The 21,172-nt window shown below is 53.4% G+C and overlaps 1 protein-coding gene and 1 long non-coding RNA gene across 2 annotated transcripts in view; one reads left to right on the top strand and one right to left on the bottom strand.

Moving 5' to 3' along the window:
• The first annotated feature begins 1,368 nt into the window (after nucleotides 1-1,368).
• On the top strand, nucleotides 1,369-2,371 carry LOC125749550 (uncharacterized). The gene is made up of 3 exons (XR_007399951.1): nucleotides 1,369-1,709; nucleotides 1,781-1,900; nucleotides 2,060-2,371. It is a non-coding gene; the product is annotated as an uncharacterized LOC125749550 (long non-coding RNA).
• The window catches only part of efna3b (ephrin-A3b), a 43,773-nt gene continuing 24,899 nt past the window's right edge, over nucleotides 2,299-21,172 (bottom strand). Inside the window, exons 2-5 of the mRNA XM_049026921.1 lie at nucleotides 11,245-11,534; nucleotides 10,712-10,777; nucleotides 8,852-8,929; nucleotides 2,299-4,768 (exon numbers count right to left, since the gene is read on the bottom strand). Coding sequence (XP_048882878.1) covers nucleotides 4,650-4,768; nucleotides 8,852-8,929; nucleotides 10,712-10,777; nucleotides 11,245-11,534 — 553 coding nt within the window. The 3' untranslated portion in view covers nucleotides 2,299-4,649. The remainder of the gene's footprint in view (nucleotides 4,769-8,851; nucleotides 8,930-10,711; nucleotides 10,778-11,244; nucleotides 11,535-21,172) is intronic.

Here is a 21,172-nt window from a genome sequence, read left to right as displayed (position 1 = left end):
TAAATGAGCAGAGGATGAACGAGCGGAGAAACAGATGTAGCTGGTGTGTCAGAGTGACAGACTGGTGGATTAGTGGAGGGGAGTCAGGAAAGGCGTGATGTCATCACCCAGAAATAATGACCAAAAAAGGCACAGTGAATACGCCTCATTGGCCGATTATTTGCACCGCGATAACTGCACTTCATTGTGGATGTGGCAAAGTTTTCCTGGAAAAACGTTTTCTTGGCCCGGATTGCAGGAGTACGCTTTGCAGGCCATTTGCTGGTTAGCATTTATGAGGAGTGTGATTCCAAAGCAGCGGGGTACATGGAGAATTATGGCAAAATCAAAGAAAAAAAAAAGTAATTGCTGTTAACTGAGTTCTCTGGATGCTGTAGAAAAAAAACAAATATTATACCAGCAAAGAATGTGTTTAAAATAATTCTTTCTGCAGCATTCTCAAAGCCCTGCATTTCATTTACTTAAATCTATTTGCCCTACTTAATATGATTCCACATCATTATTAGAATGAGACTTTATGCAGTGATTCCCTTGAGTAACGTACTTCACCTGAACTATTTCGGTGAAAATATTCTGTATACATAGGTAAAAATTATAACTCGCTTTAGGTAAAATTGGCTGTGCAGCTACCGCGTATTTGCTGTGTCAGTTTAGCTGAAAGTGACTGAACTACGCCATCTGGTGGTTGGCATCTCACAGTGTGCTCAATTTGTTTAAGGGAAAGTATTCTGATTTAATTATAATTAATTATCATTAAATTAATAATAAAAACAGTTTATTAAAATCGAAGGACAAAACATATGTTATCTGAAACACCACTCTCCACTTTAATTACGTTAAAAGACAGAAATATGTCAACAAGTGGCTCAGGTTACCTAAGTCTCTTTGTTCAAAATATTAAAATGAAACACCAATAAGATATGAAGTACAGGGCAGGTTTTAGCTATTATAAAGATCAGGTACTAAGTCAAGTTCACCTGCGGCTTGACTTTTTTGTTTTTGAAGGGAGATCGGCATCAGGGCTATCGGAATATGGACGCCCATAAGCTACGCTTATGCTTAATACTCACGTGTTATTTCGTTTTAAAAGTAAATTTTAGTTGGGTTTAGTTTAATGTCATTTCATTTCATTCAGCCGTTTCCGCGGATTTTTCATCTTTAGTTATAGAGTTATATTTTGTGCCCAGAGTAGGACCTGCAACTGCGAGACGCTTACAGAAAGAAAACGTTCCCACAACCACCAGGTGTCGGAATACAATTAAAACAGTCAAATTGCGGTACTACTGCAAGTTTTTCTGATAAATATTAGTCGTGACAGCGTCTGAGCTCAGCGCAGCGCAGCGCCTCCGCCAGGGGAGATCCCCGGCCCCGCCGATCGCGGGCAGCTTGCTCAGGCTGAATGACACAGGCAATGATAAATTGGATTAACGGGAAATCGTCTCCTGTTCCAGCTGCACGCCTTAACTATTCCCGGTGCGGTTTAGCAGATATTACTATATGAGATGTTGGTGCTGTCCTGCCGTTATTTCAGGTAGTGTCGGGCGGTGGGCAGCTACATTTTCCCCAAAGGGTGTCTTATTGCCATGGCAGTGGCGCTTTGTAGCACAGGTCCTTCTCGCACTGGCAGCTACTGGACGGCGCGGTGCTGAGGACTCGGCTCTGATGTGAAGGCAAGCGGGGACGGATACATTCAGATGCTGCCAACTTAGGTGAATTTTGCGAAAACAACCTGACAAACTCCTTCCACATCTGCCCCAGTTTATATTGCCTCCCTGCTCAGTTTGGCAGAGCTGGCCGGAGACAAGAGAAAACATGAAGGTGCGAAAGGGAAAATACGGGGGCAGATACAGAGAGGCTGGAAGATTGAGGCTGACAGAGACAGAGAGCAGAAAACAAGCAGGTGGGAACTGCTCGCAGGCTTCTGGGAGAGAGAGGGCGGAGGGTGCCTATCACGCTCCTCACGCTGCTGTTATTCCTTACACTATTTTTACGGCTTTGCCATTTTCTCTTTTAATGTGGGTCTTCCCGGCGACTCCGGGGACGCCGGGCTGCCGTGCAGCGGCATGAGACTCGGCGTGTTTAGTACAGGGAACGAGGCGAGAACGGCGATGCTTGTGGGGAAAAGGAGCCTGTAACGGGAGCAAAGCGTGTGAAGGAGACGGAGCAGGAGACTCAGAAAGACCGGATGCATGATGGAGAGGAAGGGGGCTCCAGGGAAAGAGGAACTGCAGGGAATGTAGCGAAATCAATGGAGAGGTGTTCTCAAAGCGTTATTCAATAAACACACAACACCTTTGTTAAAAGTATGACTCTTAAGCTTATTATTTTGTTATCATTATTATAATCATTATAACCTTTGTTATCATTTTTCCATTTTACAGCTTGTTTATATTTCAAGTTCCATTTTATTCATTCCAGTCAAAGGTAAACATGATTGTTATTCGTTGTTTCCAACATTAATAAATGCTTTTGTTGTTTCGCCCATTAGGTGCTCGTCCGCTCACTCATGCACAGACAGACCTTTCCTGACACTCACGCGGTAACAGGCAGCCACGCACGGGCACGCGGATGTCAAGACACGCGCGCGCGCGCGCGCACACACACACACACACACACACACACAAAACCACACTCGCACCCGTAGGCTAGAGACACAGAAACACACACATAACACTGAAACAGACTTACGCTCTCCCTCATACTCTCGTGTCTAAGTTTTTAAGTGCAACATTTGAAGAGTGATTTGTTCTTGTGTTTTGCGTTTTCCCCATAAACTCTTCAACAGCTTTTATCAGATACCACCCGGTCCCCCGTTCATGCCCAACACCAGCCCAAAAAACACAGAGCTGTAAAACAACACAAAAACGAAAGAGGCAAAAACATTCATTTTCAAGTTTGTGAGATGCCTGTCATTCAGGAGCTTGGATCCCCTGACAAGAGCGGGCATTTTCCTTCTTCAGCTTCCATGACAGGATGAGATGTTCCACCATGGTGATCCTGCTCACAATAGCTTGAGGACATACACTGCTGCTGCAGCAGCCATCAGTCATACTCTACTGTTAATGTCCTGTTAACTTGCATTTAAAAGAACACTGATTGCAGACTGATACTATCACACACTTACTATCACCAGGATCTATAAGGTGCTAACAGCAGGGGGCGGGGGGGGGGGGCATGGACATTGTACACATTTTTACACACTCTCTCCAGCTTCCATGCACACATCTCACATCCTCAAACCAAAGCACTTATAACAATGTTTTATTTCACTACGTATATATGTATATATATATGTATATATATTTACATATATGTTTATCCACTATTCCCCAGTTTGAAATGATGTTACGTCTTGCTTGTGGGTTGTCTTTGTGCTGTGCATGAATGGATGGTACACAGATACTGCACGCTTCTGCTCAAAAGGTTACGACAAAAGAAACCAGTAGACAGACGGGTGTCTGGCACACAAAAAAAAAAATCAGGCCACATGCCACGCTGACCAAGGAAGAAGGAAGAAAAGGCCTTAAACTACAACCCAAAATGTATATAAATATATATATACAGAGCTATATGTATATTTAAATACATCTTGTCACAGTCTTCAAGTTTGCTGCGGGGGGGGTCCCCCAGATGCTGTCGTGAACGGCTTGGCATGGCCACTCTACAGAAGGCTACTTCAGTCCTACAGATGGGGTTTTGGGCTCACCTGCTGCTTCTATGTACAATTATGGGGGGAAAAAAACAGTTTGGGCAGAATGATGAATGCTGATCAATTCAGTTATTTAAAACCAGTATTGCTGAAGTGTGCAGACCATCAAATCAGGAAAAGTGAGAGCGGGAACCCCATCTCACGGTAAGAGATTTCAAATTGCGTTGATCTAAAGTGTTTATGCAGTTTCCTGCGTGACAAAGCTAGGCAAAAAACAATAATAGTGGGGGAAAAAACCTTGAATCCACCTTGAAGGCAACTAGACCAATATAAAACGGGGAGAGGAACGCGATCCTGGCTAGCTGTTCCTGCACGAACATCATGGCTACATAAGGACTACAGTACGCGACAGGCAGGGAATGCTCTCCTTTAAGAGGCACGGCTGACCGCTGCTGGCCGTTGCGCGTCGTCCCGGTTCGCTACGGCGCACCGCACTGAGCAACAGGAAGCTGCAGCCATTCACAGCGGTGCAGGTGTCTTCGGTACAGGAGAGGCGCACCGCCAGTGAAGCAGGCCACCGTCACGGTGTGTGTCCGGTGAGCTCCGACTGGCCCACAGGTCCATGTGTCCTCAGTCACATCTTTTGAATGATCTGACAGGCAGTCTGGGCTTGGAGCCACACAGCGGCAGCACCGCTGTCAGAAGGCAGCGATGGCCCTTGTGCCGAGACACACGGACATCTACACATGCATGTTGCGAGTCACACGTAGTGGTATCACACGCACACTCACACTCAGCCCGTCTGCAGGCAAGTCATCAAGTGTCCGGGCTGCTTCACGCCACATCCATCTCCGTCCGAGTTTCGTCGCGTTGTGTCGGGTCACCTTCCCGGGTGCATCCGTGGCTCCCCTTTCCGACCGTGCCCACTCCCACATCTTGGCCTCCGCGCTCTTGCCCGTGCCCCGCCCGCTGACTGGCTGCCACAGGGGAAGTGAGCGCGCTAGGAGACGAATAGGACAGCGAGGAAGAGCGACGCCATGGTGAGCAGCAGGCGGTCGCGGGAGGGGCTGCTCCCGCTGATGCTCTTCTCCAGCTTGGGGACCTCAGGGCTGAACTCATCTGGGGGAGAGAAGGCAGGAGAGTCAAGGAGACAAGGACAGCAGCCCTGCAGGGGGGCAACAGAGGGTGTGGGGGACACATAGAAGGGGATGCATGCGGGGGGGGGGACATGTAGAGGGTCATGTGGAGGGCGGGCATACAGAGTGGGGGACACCAGCTAAATGGACGTGGCATGCGCTGAGGTGGGGAGCTTCAGCAGAGGATAATTAAGTGGTGGTCTCAGGGCATTAAGCCCCCCCCCCCCCCACAGACAGAGAGTATGAGCTGTCAGTGCAAAGGATGCATCTCTGGTGGGAGTCTCACGCCAACTTGAATTCCTATTCTGGTGGAGACTGCAGAGGCCCGAGAGGAGCACTGGGGGGTGCATGGGGGTGTTGCAGAGCGCCAGCAACGGAACGTGGGGGTGGGGGGGGGTGTGCTGCTCTGTCTACTGAAAAAGTAAAAATCCAGCCAAACAAGTTTCAGTGTGAGCCAGACAGACAAACACATTCCTGAGCGACACGCTCTGTGTGAAATCGGGGGGGGCAGACGAAACACGCCATTCCCCCACCCCCACATGCCTCTACCAGGTGTTCAGGGGTCATGACACTGGGGTCATGGCCTGGGTGGAATTTCCACTGGCTGACGTACAGCGCCACCTGCTGGGTACTGCTCATAGCCTCTGGCCTGCTTCTGTTTATTCTATTGAAGACCACCTGACCTGTACCATGTGATGTGAGTTACCCTACAAACACATGCTGTCAGGACTCTAAGTATCCAGCACAGAAACTTGGTTTGCGTCCAGACGGCCGAGCCTCCCTCTTCAGGGAGCCTTATCCGCGCCTCTTTATCTCGCCTAGTACAGGGCTCACCGTGGAGAGACGCACAGCAGGGGTGGGAAAGCACCCCCCACATGTACATCCTTCCAGTCGCCCCGCAGCAGACTGTCCCAGTGAAAAGCGGCTGATTAGCTGGATGGAGCCGTCAGGCAGGAGGGCGGGCATCCTACAGGGCAGCTTAACAGCTCAAGGCCTGCTCTGTCAGCAGGATGTGCTCCCCTGCCAAACGGGGGCGACCTTGCCCCCACAGCGTTACTCATGCCTCTTCCGTCGCTCCCCCGAAGTCTGGGTCAGCTTCTGACATCTGTCAGACGTGCCCAGTCACTCGCTCTGTTCCCGGTAACGTGATGGAGGGGCGCTCCCCCATGAACGAGCAGCTGCTTAACCTGCACGCAGCTCAAGCTCTCGGTGTCAGCAGCAGGACAACCAGACGATTACAGCCCCGCATTCATACGCGCAGCCAAACGCCGGAGTGCCCAGGAAGCGAGAGAAGCGTGACGGCCAGGGCTCCCAGGGGAATAATCTGGGGAGCTGTGCGATGTAGTGCCCGCTGCTAACAGGGCTCATCATTTTGGGGAATGGAAACCCACAGGTGCATATTATGCGGGGGTCACATTTGTAAGTGCAGACTGGAGCTGCAGGTCCTGCATTATTAAGCCTGAGTATGGAACACAGCAATAAACTGGAAAAGTGTGGCAGCAGAACCGGCGGTGGATTTCTGATGTATCTGCCACTAAGGCTGCGTAACAGCTCCTCCTGCACTCCCGCTTGCCCACATTCCCGCTCGCCCACATTCCCGCTCACCCTGTACTCCTGCTCACCCGCGCTGCCACTGGCCCCACGCTCCACTCGCCCACATTCCCGCTCACCCATGCTCCTGCTCACCCACATTCCCGCTCGCCTGCGCTTTTGCTCTCTCCGTGTTCCAGCTCATCTGTGCTCCTGCTCACCCTGTACTCCTGCTCACCCGCGCTGCTACTGGCCCCACGCTCCCGCTCGCCCACATTCCCGCTCACCTGTGCTCCTGCTCACCCCGCGCTGCCACTGGCCCCACGCTCCCGCTCGCCCACATTCCCGCTCACCCTGCACTCCTGCTCGCCCACATTCCCGCTCACCCTGTACTCCAGCTCACCCGCGCTGCCACTGGCCCCACGCTCCCGCTCGCCCACATTCCCGCTCACCCTGTACTCCTGCTCACCCGCGCTGCCACTGGCCCCACGCTCCACTCGCCCACATTCCCGCTCACCCTGTACTCCTGCTCACCCGCGCTGCCACTGGCCCCACGCTCCCACTCGCCTACATTCCCGCTCACCCTGCACTCCTGCTCGCCCACATTCCCGCTCACCCTGTACTCCTGCTCACCCGCGCTGCCACTGGCCCCACGCTCCCGCTCGCCCACATTCCCGCTCACCCTGTACTCCTGCTCACCCGCGCTGCCACTGGCCCCACGCTCCTGCTCGCCCACATTCCCGCTCACCCATGCTCCTGCTCACCCACATTCCCGCTCGCCTGCGCTTTTGCTCTCTCCGTGTTCCAGCTCATCTGTGCTCCTGCTCACCCTGTACTCCTGCTCACCCGCGCTGCTACTGGCCCCACGCTCCCGCTCGCCCACATTCCCGCTCACCTGTGCTCCTGCTCACCCGCGCTGCCACTGGCCCCACGCTCCCGCTCGCCCACATTCCCGCTCACCCTGCACTCCTGCTCGCCCACATTCCCGCTCACCTGTACTCCAGCTCACCCGCGCTGCCAGTGGCCCCACGCTCCCGCTCGCCCACATTCCCGCTCACCCTGTACTCCTGCTCACCCCGCGCTGCTACTGGCCCCACGCTCCCGCTCGCCCCACATTCCCGCTCACCTGTGCTCCTGCTCACCCGCGCTGCCACTGGCCCCACGCTCCCGCTCACCCACATTCCCGCTCACCCTGCACTCCTGCTCGCCCACATTCCCGCTCACCCTGTACTCCTGCTCACCCGCGCTGCCACTGGCCCCACGCTCCCGCTCGCCCACATTCCCGCTCACCCTGTACTCCTGCTCACCCGCGCTGCCACTGGCCCCACGCTCCCGCTCGCCCACATTCCCGCTCACCCTGCACTCCTGCTCGCCCACATTCCCGCTCACCCTGTACTCCTGCTCACCTGCGCTGCCACTGGCCCCACGCTCCCGCTCGCCCACATTCCCGCTCACCCTGTACTCCTGCTCACCCGCGCTGCCCACTGGCCCCACGCTCCCGCTCGCCCACATTCCCGCTCACCCATGCTCTTGCTCACCCACATTCCCGCTCACCCTGTACTCCTGCTCACCCACATTCCCGCTCACCCCGTGCTCCTGCTCACCCATGCTCCCGCTTTCCAATATGGTGAAGACAAAGCCTAGGAAGGGAGCCAGCAAGAAGCGGGAAGCAGAGCAGGACACTTGGCAAGGACTCCAACTCCACTTGGCAAAGTGCTGAAAAGGTGTGAGCAGCGACAGCGAGGCCGCGAGGAGGGGGAAGGGCTCTCTGCTGGGTCACGCTTTGCTGAGCCCATATTACGGGGGGGGGGGGGGCAGCATGTTAAAGAATGATTATGAAAATACTGCTCATTAGGAATGTCCTAGCTAATATAGAGTGCCACCACTGGCCAGAGCAGTTAATAGGCTGGGCAGCCAGGCCAGCTGGGCAGTTTGGGGGAGGGAAAAGAAGACAAAGGAGGTAGGTGGAGAGACTTGGGGTAAGACAGGAGAAGAAGACACAGGAGGAGTTAGGGGGAGAGGCAGGAAAAGTGACAGAGGGAGAGACAGAAGGAGTGACAGGGAGACAGGGGGAAAGACAGGAGAAGATGGGGGAGAGATGGGGGAAAGAGGAGGAAAGACTGGGAGCATGGACATAGATGGGGGAGAGACAATGGGAGAGACAGGGAGAGGAGGCACAGGTAAGCCTGGGGACAGAGCAGGGCCTCGTGGTCACCTGTGTTACATCTCTGTCAGCTGGACACAAGATCCTGATAAATGAACTGATAATGAGAAAGTCCCGATTTCCCATTTAACCTCACAGTCGGACACAAAGGGACCTTCAATTTACAACAGCGTAAACAATATTATAGGAGTGGAGGAAGCGGGCAGGGAAAGCGTGACCAGTGAGCGGATCTCACAGAGCAGTCTTAAGCACCTCGGGTAATATAATATAAAGCAGCCGGCAGTAACCAGTCTGACTGTCACTGGCACAGAGAGGCAGGAGGGCAGCAGGAAAACGGAACAAAAAGAAAAGAGGTGGAAAAGAGACACTCACCAATGTCATGTATTTTGATGTTAGGCCTGAGCGTGTAGTCTGCCTGCGTCGGGTGGATGTTGTTGTCCAAGTCAGTAGCTGGAAAAGAGAGTTGAGTTGAGAGCTTGGCCACAGAGACCTGGTGTTCGCAGACACTGCGCAAGCGGCACGCCGGGAGGGTGAGGATAAGCCTCTCGAACGCCTCAATAAATCGAAATCGACACTGAAATGGAGAACGGGAGATGAGGGGAATGGGGGGGGCATTAAAAAAAACACACCAGATAGCAGTGTGGCTGGGCAGGACAGTGTACTACCCCCCACCCCCCCCCCCGACAGACACACGGGGGGGTTAATGGGATCCATTCAGCGCAGTCGGCTGACTGCATACCACAGTAGATTTAAACTGACAGCCAGAGACAGGTTAAAACAATATACAGAGAGCTGTGGACGGGCTGGGCACTGGAATGGATTAATACTGACGTGAGGGACAAGGGCAGCCATTGGCTGGGCTGTTAAAAGCACTGCGGGGGAAGCCGCGGCACGCTTAAAAAAACAGCCTAATGCCGAACAGCCAGGTCATGGGGGGGTGCGGGGTGTTATGGATCTGTGGGACCACCGAACACTGCTTAGCGGAGACGCACACACAGACAGTTTGACACACACGTTTGTATCCATATCTTTGTGGGGACTTTACATTCATTTCTATGGGCATAATCCTAATCCGAACAATGACAACCTTAATCCCTACCCATAAGTAACCAAACAAAATACAAAACTTCTGGCACTTTTAGTTTTTTTGATCGCATCTGTCTACCATAAGTCATTTCCCCACAAGGTAAAAAAAGATACAGGTTTTTGTCACATTGTGGGGAAATCTGGTCCCGACAATGTAATCAATACAGAAATACACGCTCACACACTTTTGTCTTTGCTAGAACTTCCCATTAATAAAAACCCACTGAATTACTCTGTGGTTTAGTCAAACATAACTGATAATTCAAGGAAGCAAAGAAGAGAGTAAAAGCATGTTGGGGAAATGCTTTCACATACGGAACATCTCAGGAGGGATGGAGTGAGTGTGGCTGCTGTGCGTTTCAGCTGTCACCGTAAAGACAGCAATGCCTACACACACACACACACACACACACACACACACACACACACACACACACACACACACACAGCTACAGGTAGGACAGGAAATTGCTTTTGCCCTGGACTCATAAAACACAGCGGAACTGAGGGAGGAATGACCGAGAAAAGAGGGGGTCGACAGAGGGTGAGAGCAGCCAGAGACAGAGGCTGACATTGTGGGGCAGCGCCTGCCACGGCTGAGTGGGGGGTCACACGCGGCCAGGGAGAGACGTGCAGACGGGGGTGGGTGGGGGACAGAGCTCTGAGTAGAGCACAGCCGACACCTGCTCAGATTTACACTTAGAGAGGCAGCCGGGCAGGACATATGGCTGCCGGTGAGCACAGGTGACCTGGAAAAGTGCGCCTGCCATCTTAATCATTAGCGGCATTAAGACGCTAAACACACTCCGATAGCAGCACAAAGGCAGCGCAAAGGACGTGGCTCATCGCTAACTCCCAGGCGCTCCTACAAGCCATCTGACCCCTTTCCCAGGAGACCGTTTTCATTTCTGCTTCTATATTAATTAAAAATTAATTATTAATTGTCTAATAAAGTTAAAAAAGTGTGAATTCTTTTTATCATCTTTCCTGGGCGTTTCCACGTGACTGGGGAGGCGGCAGGGTCCAACCGCTGAGTGTAAAGATGTCAGGAATGCATGCTGCATGCTGTGTGTGTTTGGGGATTGCCCCAGCTGGGCGTCCTTGTGAACGGCACCCCCTGCAGGACGGGAGGAGATGCGCACTTACTGGAGGTGCAGCAGACGTAGACCCTCAGCCGGAGACAGCTGCGCCCTTGGTGGGAGGTGGGGGTGGCTGTGATGACATATAAGAGCATCAGCTACATACAGTATACACACTGCAAGCCAGGGTTGGGGGGGGGGGGGGTGTATCGCTCAGCCTCTAAGCAGATTTTACGTAAAGGGGAGCCTGACACTCACTAAGCAGTTCCTAACAGACCTGTTTATGCTGTACAAATACAGTGGGGGGGTGGGGGAGGGTTACTGGATCGATTATGGATTCATCCGTTTTTGTTCAGATACAAACATAACATGAGAATGTGAGGGGTTGTAAAAAAATTTAAATATATTGTTTATTTTTGGAAATTAACCAACTCCTCCGCAAAACCCCCAGCGTCCCGTGGCCCAGTGGTGGTTGGGAACGCCTAGTCTACATACCCATGCTGGCCTAGATGTCGATAGCGCACAGAAAGCGAGCAGCAGTGCAAGCTGCACTACTGGCACAGGCCTCTAGGGGGCATGTGGGGAAGCAGTGACACTCACAAATGTAGTAGTAATGATGTCCCACGAGGAACTCGTAGCCGAGGGAGAAGGCGCTGTAGCGCTGGAACTTCTCAGAGAACTTGATGGGCGCGTGCGGTGCGTGTGGCCGGTTACACTCCCAGCGCTTGAAGCCCAGGTGTGGGTCGCAGTTGCGGTAGCCGATGTAACCGACCATGTAGAGCACGTACTGCTCGCCGATGCCGCCCCGCTGGCTATCGTTGTAGTGAGGGCAGTAGATGTCCAGGTAGTCGTTGACGTTCACCTGCACCGTGTAGCCCTCTCCGCGGAGACTGGGGGAAAGACAGGGGGGTGAGACGCGGGGCCCCACGACACAGCAGGGGGGCACAGAACCGTACGGGGAAGCCGATCCACACACATGCAACGAAACTGGATAATGAAGGACGGGGAATGAAGGCTTAAAAGGGAGAAAACGGAAGATAATTTGTTACCATTCCATGAAAATGTTTATCAATAAAAACTCCACCGTTTCCAGGTGAATATTAAAACTCCTAGACAGGACGTCTCTGGGGACAGGGGCAAAAAGCTGTAAGTATTTATCTGGGTCCAGGCTTGGCATGTTGCTGGTAAAGTGACCCTGTGTGATGCGGTGTTGCGCTCGCGGCTGCCAGCCAAGGTCACCTGGAGGCCTGTGATCCGGTCTGGACCTGCCTGTACGCTTCTCTGATGTCCGTAACTTGGAAGATGTCGCTGCTGTTTTTGCTGCTTCCCCACAGGCCCGAATCGTGAGGAGAAGGACTCTCCCAGCATGGGGGGGGCGGGCAGCCGGACAGCCCTGCACACTGTTTGCATGGCGGGCCCCCGCTTCTTGCTACGCTGGCAGGCCCTAAACACGCCCCGACGGGGTAGCTGGCATTTTGGGTGAAGTCATGGTCTCGGGGGCTGGCTGTTGGCCTGGCCTCCCTTCGCTGATGAAGTGAGCGGTGACGGGTGCACCCTGGCGGCTGGGGGGGGATGGTGGGGCCAGCTTAGACTGAGAGTGTCAAGACAAATCATGCGGCATCGCCCCTCCTGACCCCGCTCATTTATCAGCGTCCTGCCAAAAAAAGCTTCACCTGACAGAGAAAGATGGAGGTTTCTCAACATCAATAACTTTATTTTCTATGCTCAGAATGGGATCATATCTAAAGCAAACAGGACAACTCTTCAGCGCGATAAATCAAACATTCCCACGGCTGTAATGACGCTCAGAAAGCAGTAGGTGTCAGTAGTGTGTTGCCTGCATTTACCGTTCCCACTCCCGGCCTATCCCTCCCTAACTCCCTCGCTTGCTCGCCCGCCTGCTACCGCTTGTGCTCCCCTCTCTCACTTCTGGGTCACTTCTCTGGGGAGATTATAATTCAATTATTAAATGAAGATCGAAAACGCTGCTACATCATAGTCCTGCTGATCCCTCTCTGGTGCCTCCCCTAAAACTATTTCCCCTCTTCCTCAGGGCTCCACATCTAACCCCATCCCCCCGCTTCCTGTCTTACATATGCATGGCCAGGAATACGCACACACACTGCACACACACACTGCACACACACACTGCACACACATGCACCCCCCTGCCCGTCCCGATAAACACCCGGACCTTATTTATCACCACTCACACAATGTGCCACAAAGAAAAACATTATTTTAAAAAAACATTTTATTACTCAGATATGTTTGGGGGGAACAAGTCAAGCGCTTCTAGAAAACTATACATATACATAAAGTGAATAAAGGCACACAGAGGAGAATGCCAGGGGAAAGAGAGATGCAAATCGTGTGAAATGGAGAAGGAAAAAGGGTTAGAGGCTTAGAGACGGGAGGGGGTGTGAGTGTGTGTGTGTGTGTGAGTGTGTGTGTCACTTTGTGTGTGTGTCTGTGTGTGTGAGTGAGTGTGTGAGTGTGTGTGAGTGCATGTGCGAGGGACTGGGTGTCTGTGTGTGAGTGAGTGAGTGTGTGTGTGTGAGTGAATGTCTGTTAGTGTGTGTGTACGAGTGCATGAGTGAGGGACTGGGTGTCTGTGTGTGAGTGAGTGAGTGAGTGTGTGTGTGTGTGTGTGTGTGAGTGCATGAGTGAGGGACTGGGTGTCTGTGTGTGAGAGAGTGAGTGTGTGTGTGTGTGAGTGCATGTACCGTGTAATGCGTAATGTGTCTGAGTGTGTATAAGTGCATGTACAAGTGACTCTGTGTGTGAGTGTGAGTGTCTACAATGGCAGAGAAAAGAAAGAGGGATCGCTGGTAAATGGAGCCGGCACCCTGGGAAAGGGCCCCTTTCAGCGTTCAAAGGAAGGCGTGTTAGATCACCACTTACCTGCCTCTTCCGAGCTGCTATCCATTACCCAAGCGCACTGTATTAATGAAGCGCGGGCAGCATTTGCATACCGTGTTGGTTTTATTAAACGCACTGGCGCCATTAGAGGCCTCCTGTCACAGCAATGAAGCCTGATTTAAACGGAGAAAAAGTGGGGGGGATGCTATGTATAATTTCACACTGAAAATGGGGAGGGGGGGGTGGAGATAGAGAGATGACAGAGAGAGAGAGAGAGAGAGAGAGAGAGAGGCTTTCTTTTTTTTAATCAAAGAGCGAAAGGGGAGACAGGGACAGAGCATAAGAGGCAAACATGTATACAGGGAAACGGAGAGATCAGATAGAAAAAAAGAGTGCATGAAAAAAGAGGAAGAGAGCAGGACTATTTTTAAACCCAACAAGGGAGGGAGGAATAAAGAGAGAAGGAGAGTGCGGATGAGAGCGGGAGAGAGGGAAAGAAAGAGTGCGTGGAAGTCTTCCCAAGAGATCTAGTGAAGTGGAAAATAAATGAAGCGATGCGGTGCGCTGGCTCCCTCTCCCCTCGCCTCTTTTGTTGTCTCATCACCAATTTCCTTTTTAGTGAAGGATGCTGAGCTAGTTAGTAAAGACAGCAGGCCCTGATGAAAGGGGTGGGGTGGGGGGTGGGGGGCAGAGAAAAAGCTCTAGTAACCCATCTCCTTCAACAGAGCAGCTAAAAATACTTCAAATGACAATGCGATATTAAGATTAATATCAAATAAGGCCGTCAGACGTGCTGAACCCCAGAGACAAACTACTACTCAGATTTGCGTTAATAGGGCCACCAAACAGCAGCTATGCTATCTGTCGATTGCGCGCCGCGCCCATGACTAAGCTGAGGCCCAGACGGTGGAGCACGTTCCGTTTTCAGTCCCCTCACCATGCGTCGGCTTCAGAACCATCCTCAGACGACACAGCACTTTGGCCGAAACATCGCTGCAAAGGAGAGGCGTACCAGGGAGCAGATCGGGCCAGGCCAAGCCGGGCAGCTGGGTCAGCAAGGGGCCCAGATCAATGTCACCGGGTGACGCTTTGGCCAGACCAAAAAGAGACTCCAAAGCAGATTCGGCGGCTTGATCGAAGAGAGGAGGCAAATTAATGCTCCCCGACGACAGCCCAGCTCAATTTAGGGGAGCCGTCTGTTCACACCGGAGTTTGAAAAACAGGGAATTAAACGGCAAATAAGCCCAGAAAAACAGCAGCTTGTGGGAGCCTCTTATCTGGCAGGAGTGTGTCGACGCAGCAGGGCTTTTGAAGCGACTGAGATAGTGTTTCAACAACCTTTGAAAGCAGTGGCTGGGAAAAAGGGCCATTCCGCGTCTCTCGGCAATGCTAACGGGCATCACGACATGGCCAACGCGTTCAGAGGCACAAAAGGTCACTCCTGACAACCAAGAACCATATTTTCTGCCTGATTCAGGTTTGTGAAGCAAAACCATATTCGGGGATGAATTTAAATCACTATCACCCCCCGTTCTCCCCTCGATGGCACAAGAACTCCCCAACCAACCCCTGGAACCACAAAACAGCTGTTAACTCCTACAGCATGTGCTGATATAAACACCTTCTAAACACCCTATCTCACTCTTTCGCTGCTACGCCCACTACGCCTCCTGCTCCCCCATCTCTCAACCTCTCAGAAGAGGCACTGGTAAATTATTGAAAGGTTATTAAATTCAGAATCATCGCAAGGCCTTGAGCTTTTACACTGACTCAACATAAATTCATATACATACACTTAACAAAAAAAACAACAAGGCAGATATCACAGAGTACTAGACCTGCGAGTGCTAGACCGGGTCTCACAGTACAGTACACACACACGCATACACATAGACAAACAAACACACACACACACACACACACGCAGAGACACAAACACACACACAGCCAGCAGGACACCTGTTACAGGAACCGTGAGCAAAGTGTACACTTCCACCCCTAGTGGAAGGCTCCTAAGTGACATTCCCAAACAAGAAACATGCTAAATCAGGAAGTTGCAGCAGTAATCCTACAGCCTCTCTCCCCATGACAGTGAGGGTTCTGCGAACGTCACCACGGAACACATGCCAGCGGACACTCCATTTGCATGCCTCTTTGATGGCAGCTGGACAGAGACGGCCTCTGTGATCCCCCCAAGGCCGGCCCAGAACCCCTCCCACCCCCCAGAGTGGCTGGCTAGCACCGTGTGCGCTTATCTGTGCGGTGTCACTGACTATAGATTTTGTGATGTAGTCTTTAATTGCACAGATAAAATGAATTAGAGTGGGAACGGTGCGATCATGCGGCTAACACGCGGTGCTAGGAGTCTCTGGCCGTGGTTAGCACATTACAGGTGCTCAGTGGGTCCTCTGTGCTCTGGGAGGAGCGTGACTGAGGAGCAATGTGAGTAAGGAACATGAGTGAGGACCATTGACATTTTGAGGAATGTGAGTGAGGGTCGTGGGCATTTTGAGGAACGTGAGTGAGGAACATGGGCATTTTGAGGAATGTGGATGAGGCACATGAGTGAGGAACATGAACATTTTGAGGAATGTGAGTGAAAAATATGAGTGAGGAACATGGGCATTTTGAGGAACATGAGTGAGGAACGTGAGTGAGGAACATGTGCATTTTGGTGGAATGTAAATGAGGAACATGGGCATTTTAAGGAATGTGAGTGGGGAATATGAGTGAGGAGCATGGACATTTTGAGGAACGTGAGTGAGAAACATGGGTGTTTTGAGGAATGTAAGAGAGTAACGTGAGTGAGAAACATGGGCATTTTCAGGAACGTGAGTGAGGAAAATGGGGGTTTTGAGGAATGTAAGAGAGTAACATGAGTGAGGAACAGGGGCATTTTGGTGGAATGTGAGTGAGGAACATGGGAATTTTGGTGGAATGTGAGTGAGGAAAATGAGCATTTTGAGGAATGTGGGTGAGGAACGTGAGTGGGGAACATGGGTTTTTTGAGGAATGTGAGTGAGGAACATGGGAATTTTGAGGAACGTGAGCGAGGAACTTGGATGTTCTGAAGAATGTGAGCGAGGAATGTGGGTGAGAAACATGGGCATTTTGAGAAATGATAATGAGGAACATGAGTGAGGAACATGGACATTTTGAGGCATGTAAGCGAGGAACATGAGTGAGGAACATGGCCATTTGCAGCTTTAAAAGCGACCGGCACATGGCAGAGATGAGCTTTTACCACAGTGTTGCGAGTGATAGGGAGGAGAACAGAGGCCCCCCCGCCCACTCATGCAAGTGTCTATCTCTAGGCTGTGTCTCAGACCGCCCGGTGTGCAGAACCAAAGGGGGGCAGATGGTGGGGCAAGTAGGGGGGGACAATCTCGCATCACGTTGAGCCCAGGCACCCACTGAAGGACAGGAGGCGAAACCACGAAGCAACGAGATCTCCACAAGGTCCTAATGCCCCCCCCCATTGTATCCAGCTGTACAGGGTGCCCCGCGCTGTCAGGCATCTTAACCTCAACAGCAGAGATGGTCCTCAGTGATCAGGGAGCTTCTGTACACACAGCCATCTGCTCTAGGGCATGGCCCAGGTCTCCCCCCCCTTTCCGTACGCGACCCCCCCCCCCAAAAGCCTCGAGGGCCAAGAGGGTGTCCACGTTACTGTTCCGACTTGAAATCCAGCCTGATCCACACTGTCAGTCCACACAGCTGGATGGGCTTCTCTCAAAATGCCATGTGACCCATCGACAAGGGGCCGGGGGTGAGAGGGAGGTGGGGGAGATGCAGCTGATAAAACCTAGCAGAAGCGAAAGCCACAGAACTTTCCGGATCTGACCAGCCCATGGCGGAGGCGCCTTTCACAGGAAAGCATCCGACGGGGGCTCCTCTTTGTTTCAGTGCCCGTCTGCAACGCGTCGCTTTCATTAGACACCTATGGGGGGCGCCGGTGAGGCGTTAAAAATGCCTCTTTCATGTCTCCTTCCTTTTCAGCCGAAAGTCACTAAATTGGGAAGCTACTACGGCCTTGAACTGTCAGCGCCGGATAACTAGTGACCAAGGGGGACAGCACTGCTCGTTTAGCGGGGCCCGGCCCGTTTGGCGCCCATGTAACTGTAAATTAGCGGCATAAGAACAGCATGTAGCTGTCCAGGCCAGCGTGGGGGGGTGGCGTACTCTCAGCCCTTGCTCAGGCGGTTTATGGGGCGGACGAAAACATCCACGTTAAAGTCGCAGCACTACATGCAAGGACACCACCCCCCCCCCCAGTGTGTGCACCCAGCTGATGTTCCCATGTTTACCTAAGCAAATCGTTGCCCCCCCCCCCTCCCTCAGAGGTGGAGGACAAAACGGTGTCACAGCAGAGTGAGACCCCTCAATGCGATCTTGTGCCTCCCCCCAACACATATACTGAGAAAGAAAAAACCTCGTTAAGGGAGCCGTTTTAATTAGCGTTAATTACTGCAGACACTTGCCTCGCTGTCAGATTGTGTCCCGGCTGTCGCACTCTCTTAACCGGCGATAGCAGACGGAAGGGGTGGGGCAGGCTGAGCTGGGGGGGCCGGGCTGCAGCACGCGGCGCGCACTGTGTTTAATGCAGATTCCTATCGCCTGCATGCACTTTATCTGGCCGCCTCACACACATGCATTATTCTGCATTCCGTGGCCCATATGGTTAGGTGTTGGCAGGAGTTTGGGACGTGCCACAGCAATAAAGCCCACTTTGAATTTCAATTGGGATGGGGGGGGCGGGGGGGGGGGGGCGATAGACCAGGCACTGCAGAAGCAGGGAGAGGATGAGCGAGTGAAAGAGAGAGAAAGAGGGAGAGATGAAGGGACAGATCCCGCCAGATAAAGGGGAAGAGGGAAATGGGAAATTCTTTAAAGGGAAGCAGATAAAGATATTTAACAGAGGGGCAGTGGGACACGGGCAGGGACGAGGGGACGAAGGTGAGAGATAATTGTGCGGAGCGAGGGAAGAAAACAAGGTGCGAGTAGGCGGAGGGAAAGAGGAGGGAGGGAGGCAGTGTGAGTGACAGGGCCATGGCACAGGCCATAACGCCGACTCCTGCTATCAAAGGCTGTTGTTTACGGCTGCAAAGGGCCTCGCTAACGTGTCCTTGTCACACCAATAAAGTCGGCTTTAATTTGAACCAGAGGCCTCCCCATTCCCTTCACCCCCCACCCTCCTGCATGTGCCCCCAGCTCTTGGTCTCCTCCACCTCCCCGGGGCCCCCGCTCACACCACAGTATCTCCCAACCTTGTCTCCTTCCATAAGCTGTCCCATCAGCCAAGCATCCCCCCACCCCAGAGCAGACTCCTTTACTCTCTCTCCTCTCTGTCCCTCATAGCCCCCCCCCCCCCCCCATCCCTCTGATATAAAATTTTCATTCCCCTAAAGCTCGGGGAGAAAGTGGGGGTGACAGCTGATGGAGGGAGAGGGGACTGAAGGGGGTGAGTTGACAGGCAGAGGGGGGCTGCTGGTGGGGGAGAGGGGGCGGAGCCTCGGTTGGGGCGGGGACAGGGGTGGATCCCAAACCAGAGTCGCTGTTTGGAGGACTTGCCACCACCATCTAAATGTCAATTCTACCCGAAAGGCCTGCTAAACAGTGTTGCGGGCTCGGAGGTGCGTGGCCCACGCAGGAAACCCTGTTTCCACGGAGACGGCAAACCGGTAGCTCACGGACACCAGCTCTGACGCCCTCTGCCGCATGTGTTCCCTTTCACACTTGTTCACTCGCACATACTTCACAGGCATGGGTGACAGACAGCTGTCAGCGCCATCTGATGGGGCATATTGACCTGGCGTGGTGACGGCAATCACCAGAGGTAGTGTGGGGGTGGGGGGGTGAGCGGGTGACAGGTGGAGGACCAGGGGGTGTGGGGGAAGAGCAAGTCAAAATGGAAAGCTGAAACTGAGAGGGATAGCAGGCTGACAATAAAGGAAGGAAGCCACTGAGAAAGATGAAGGTGCCTGATGGACACGGTAAAGGTAGAGCATCACGGTCCGCACTGTACCGAGCCCCATCTGCTCCGAACCCCATGCACACAGAGCCCCATCTACACCGAGCCCCATCTACACCGAGCCTGTCCACACTGTGCCGAGCCCCATCTACACCGAGCCCCATCTACACCGAGCCCCATCTACACCAAGCCCCATCTACACCGAGCCCCATCTGCTCCGAGCCCCATCTACACCGAGCCCCATCTGCTCCGAGCCCCATCTACACCGAGCCCCATCTACACCGAGCCCCATCTACACCGAGCCCCATCTGCTCCGAGCCCCATCTACACCGAGCCCCATCTACACCGAGCCCCATCTACACCGAGCCCCATCTACACCGAGCCCCATCTACACCGAGCCTGTCCACACTGTGCCGAGCCCCATCTACACTGAGCCCCATCTGCTCCGAGCCCCATCTACACCGAGCCCCATCTACACCGAGCCCCATCTGCTCCGAGCCCCATCTACACCGAGCCCCATCTACACCGAGCCCCATCTGCTCCGAGCCCCATCTACACCGAGCCCCATCTACACCGAGCCTGTCCGCACTGTGCCAAGCCCCATCTACACTGAGCCCCATCTGCTCCGAGCCCCATCTACACCGAGCCCCATCTACACCGAGCCCCATCTACACCGAGCCCCATCTGCTCCGAGCCCCATCTACACCGAGCCCCATCTACACCGAGCCCCATCTACACCGAGCCCCATCTACACCGAGCCCCATCTACACCGAGCCTGTCCACACTGTACCAAGCCCCATCCGCTCTGAGCCCCATCTACACCGAGCCCTGTCCACACTGTGCCGAGTCCCATCTACACCGAGCCTGTCCACACTGTGCCGAGTCCCATCTACACCGAGCCCCATCTACACCGAGTCCCATCTACACCGAGCCTGTCCACACTGTGCCGAGCCCCATCTACACTGAGCCCCATCTACACCGAGCCTGTCCACACTGTGCCGAGCCCCATCTACACCGAGCCCCATCTACACCGAGCCCCATCTACACCGAGCCCCATCTACACCGAGCCTGTCCACACTGTGCCGAGCCCCATCTACACTGAGCCCCATCTACACCGAGCCTGTCCACACTGTGCCGAGCCCCATCTACACCGAGCCCCATCTACACCGAGCCCCATCTACACCGAGCCTGTCCACACTGTGCCGAGCCCCATCTACACTGAGCCCCATCTACACCGAGCCTGTCCACACTGTGCCGAGTCCCATCTACACAGAGCCCCATCTACACCGAGCCCCATCTACACCGAGCCTGTCCACACTGTGCCGAGCCCCATCTACACTGAGCCCCATCTACACCGAGCCTGTCCACACTGTGCCGAGCCCCATCTACACCGAGCCCCATCTACACCGAGCCCCATCTACACCGAGCCTGTCCACACTGTGCCGAGCCCCATCTACACTGAGCCCCATCTACACCGAGCCTGTCCACACTGTGCCGAGCCCCATCTACACTGAGCCCCATCTGCTCCGAGCCCCATCTACACCGAGCCCCATCTACACCGAGCCCCATCTGCTCCGAGCCCCATCTACACCGAGCCCCATCTACACCGAGCCCCATCTGCTCCGAGCCCCATCTACACCGAGCCCCATCTACACCGAGCCTGTCCGCACTGTGCCAAGCCCCATCTACACTGAG

The sequence above is a fragment of the Brienomyrus brachyistius genome, chromosome 9 (assembly GCF_023856365.1).
Source record: "Brienomyrus brachyistius isolate T26 chromosome 9, BBRACH_0.4, whole genome shotgun sequence".
NCBI lineage: Eukaryota > Metazoa > Chordata > Actinopteri > Osteoglossiformes > Mormyridae > Brienomyrus > Brienomyrus brachyistius.
This window is presented reverse-complemented; position numbering and strand designations above follow the sequence as displayed.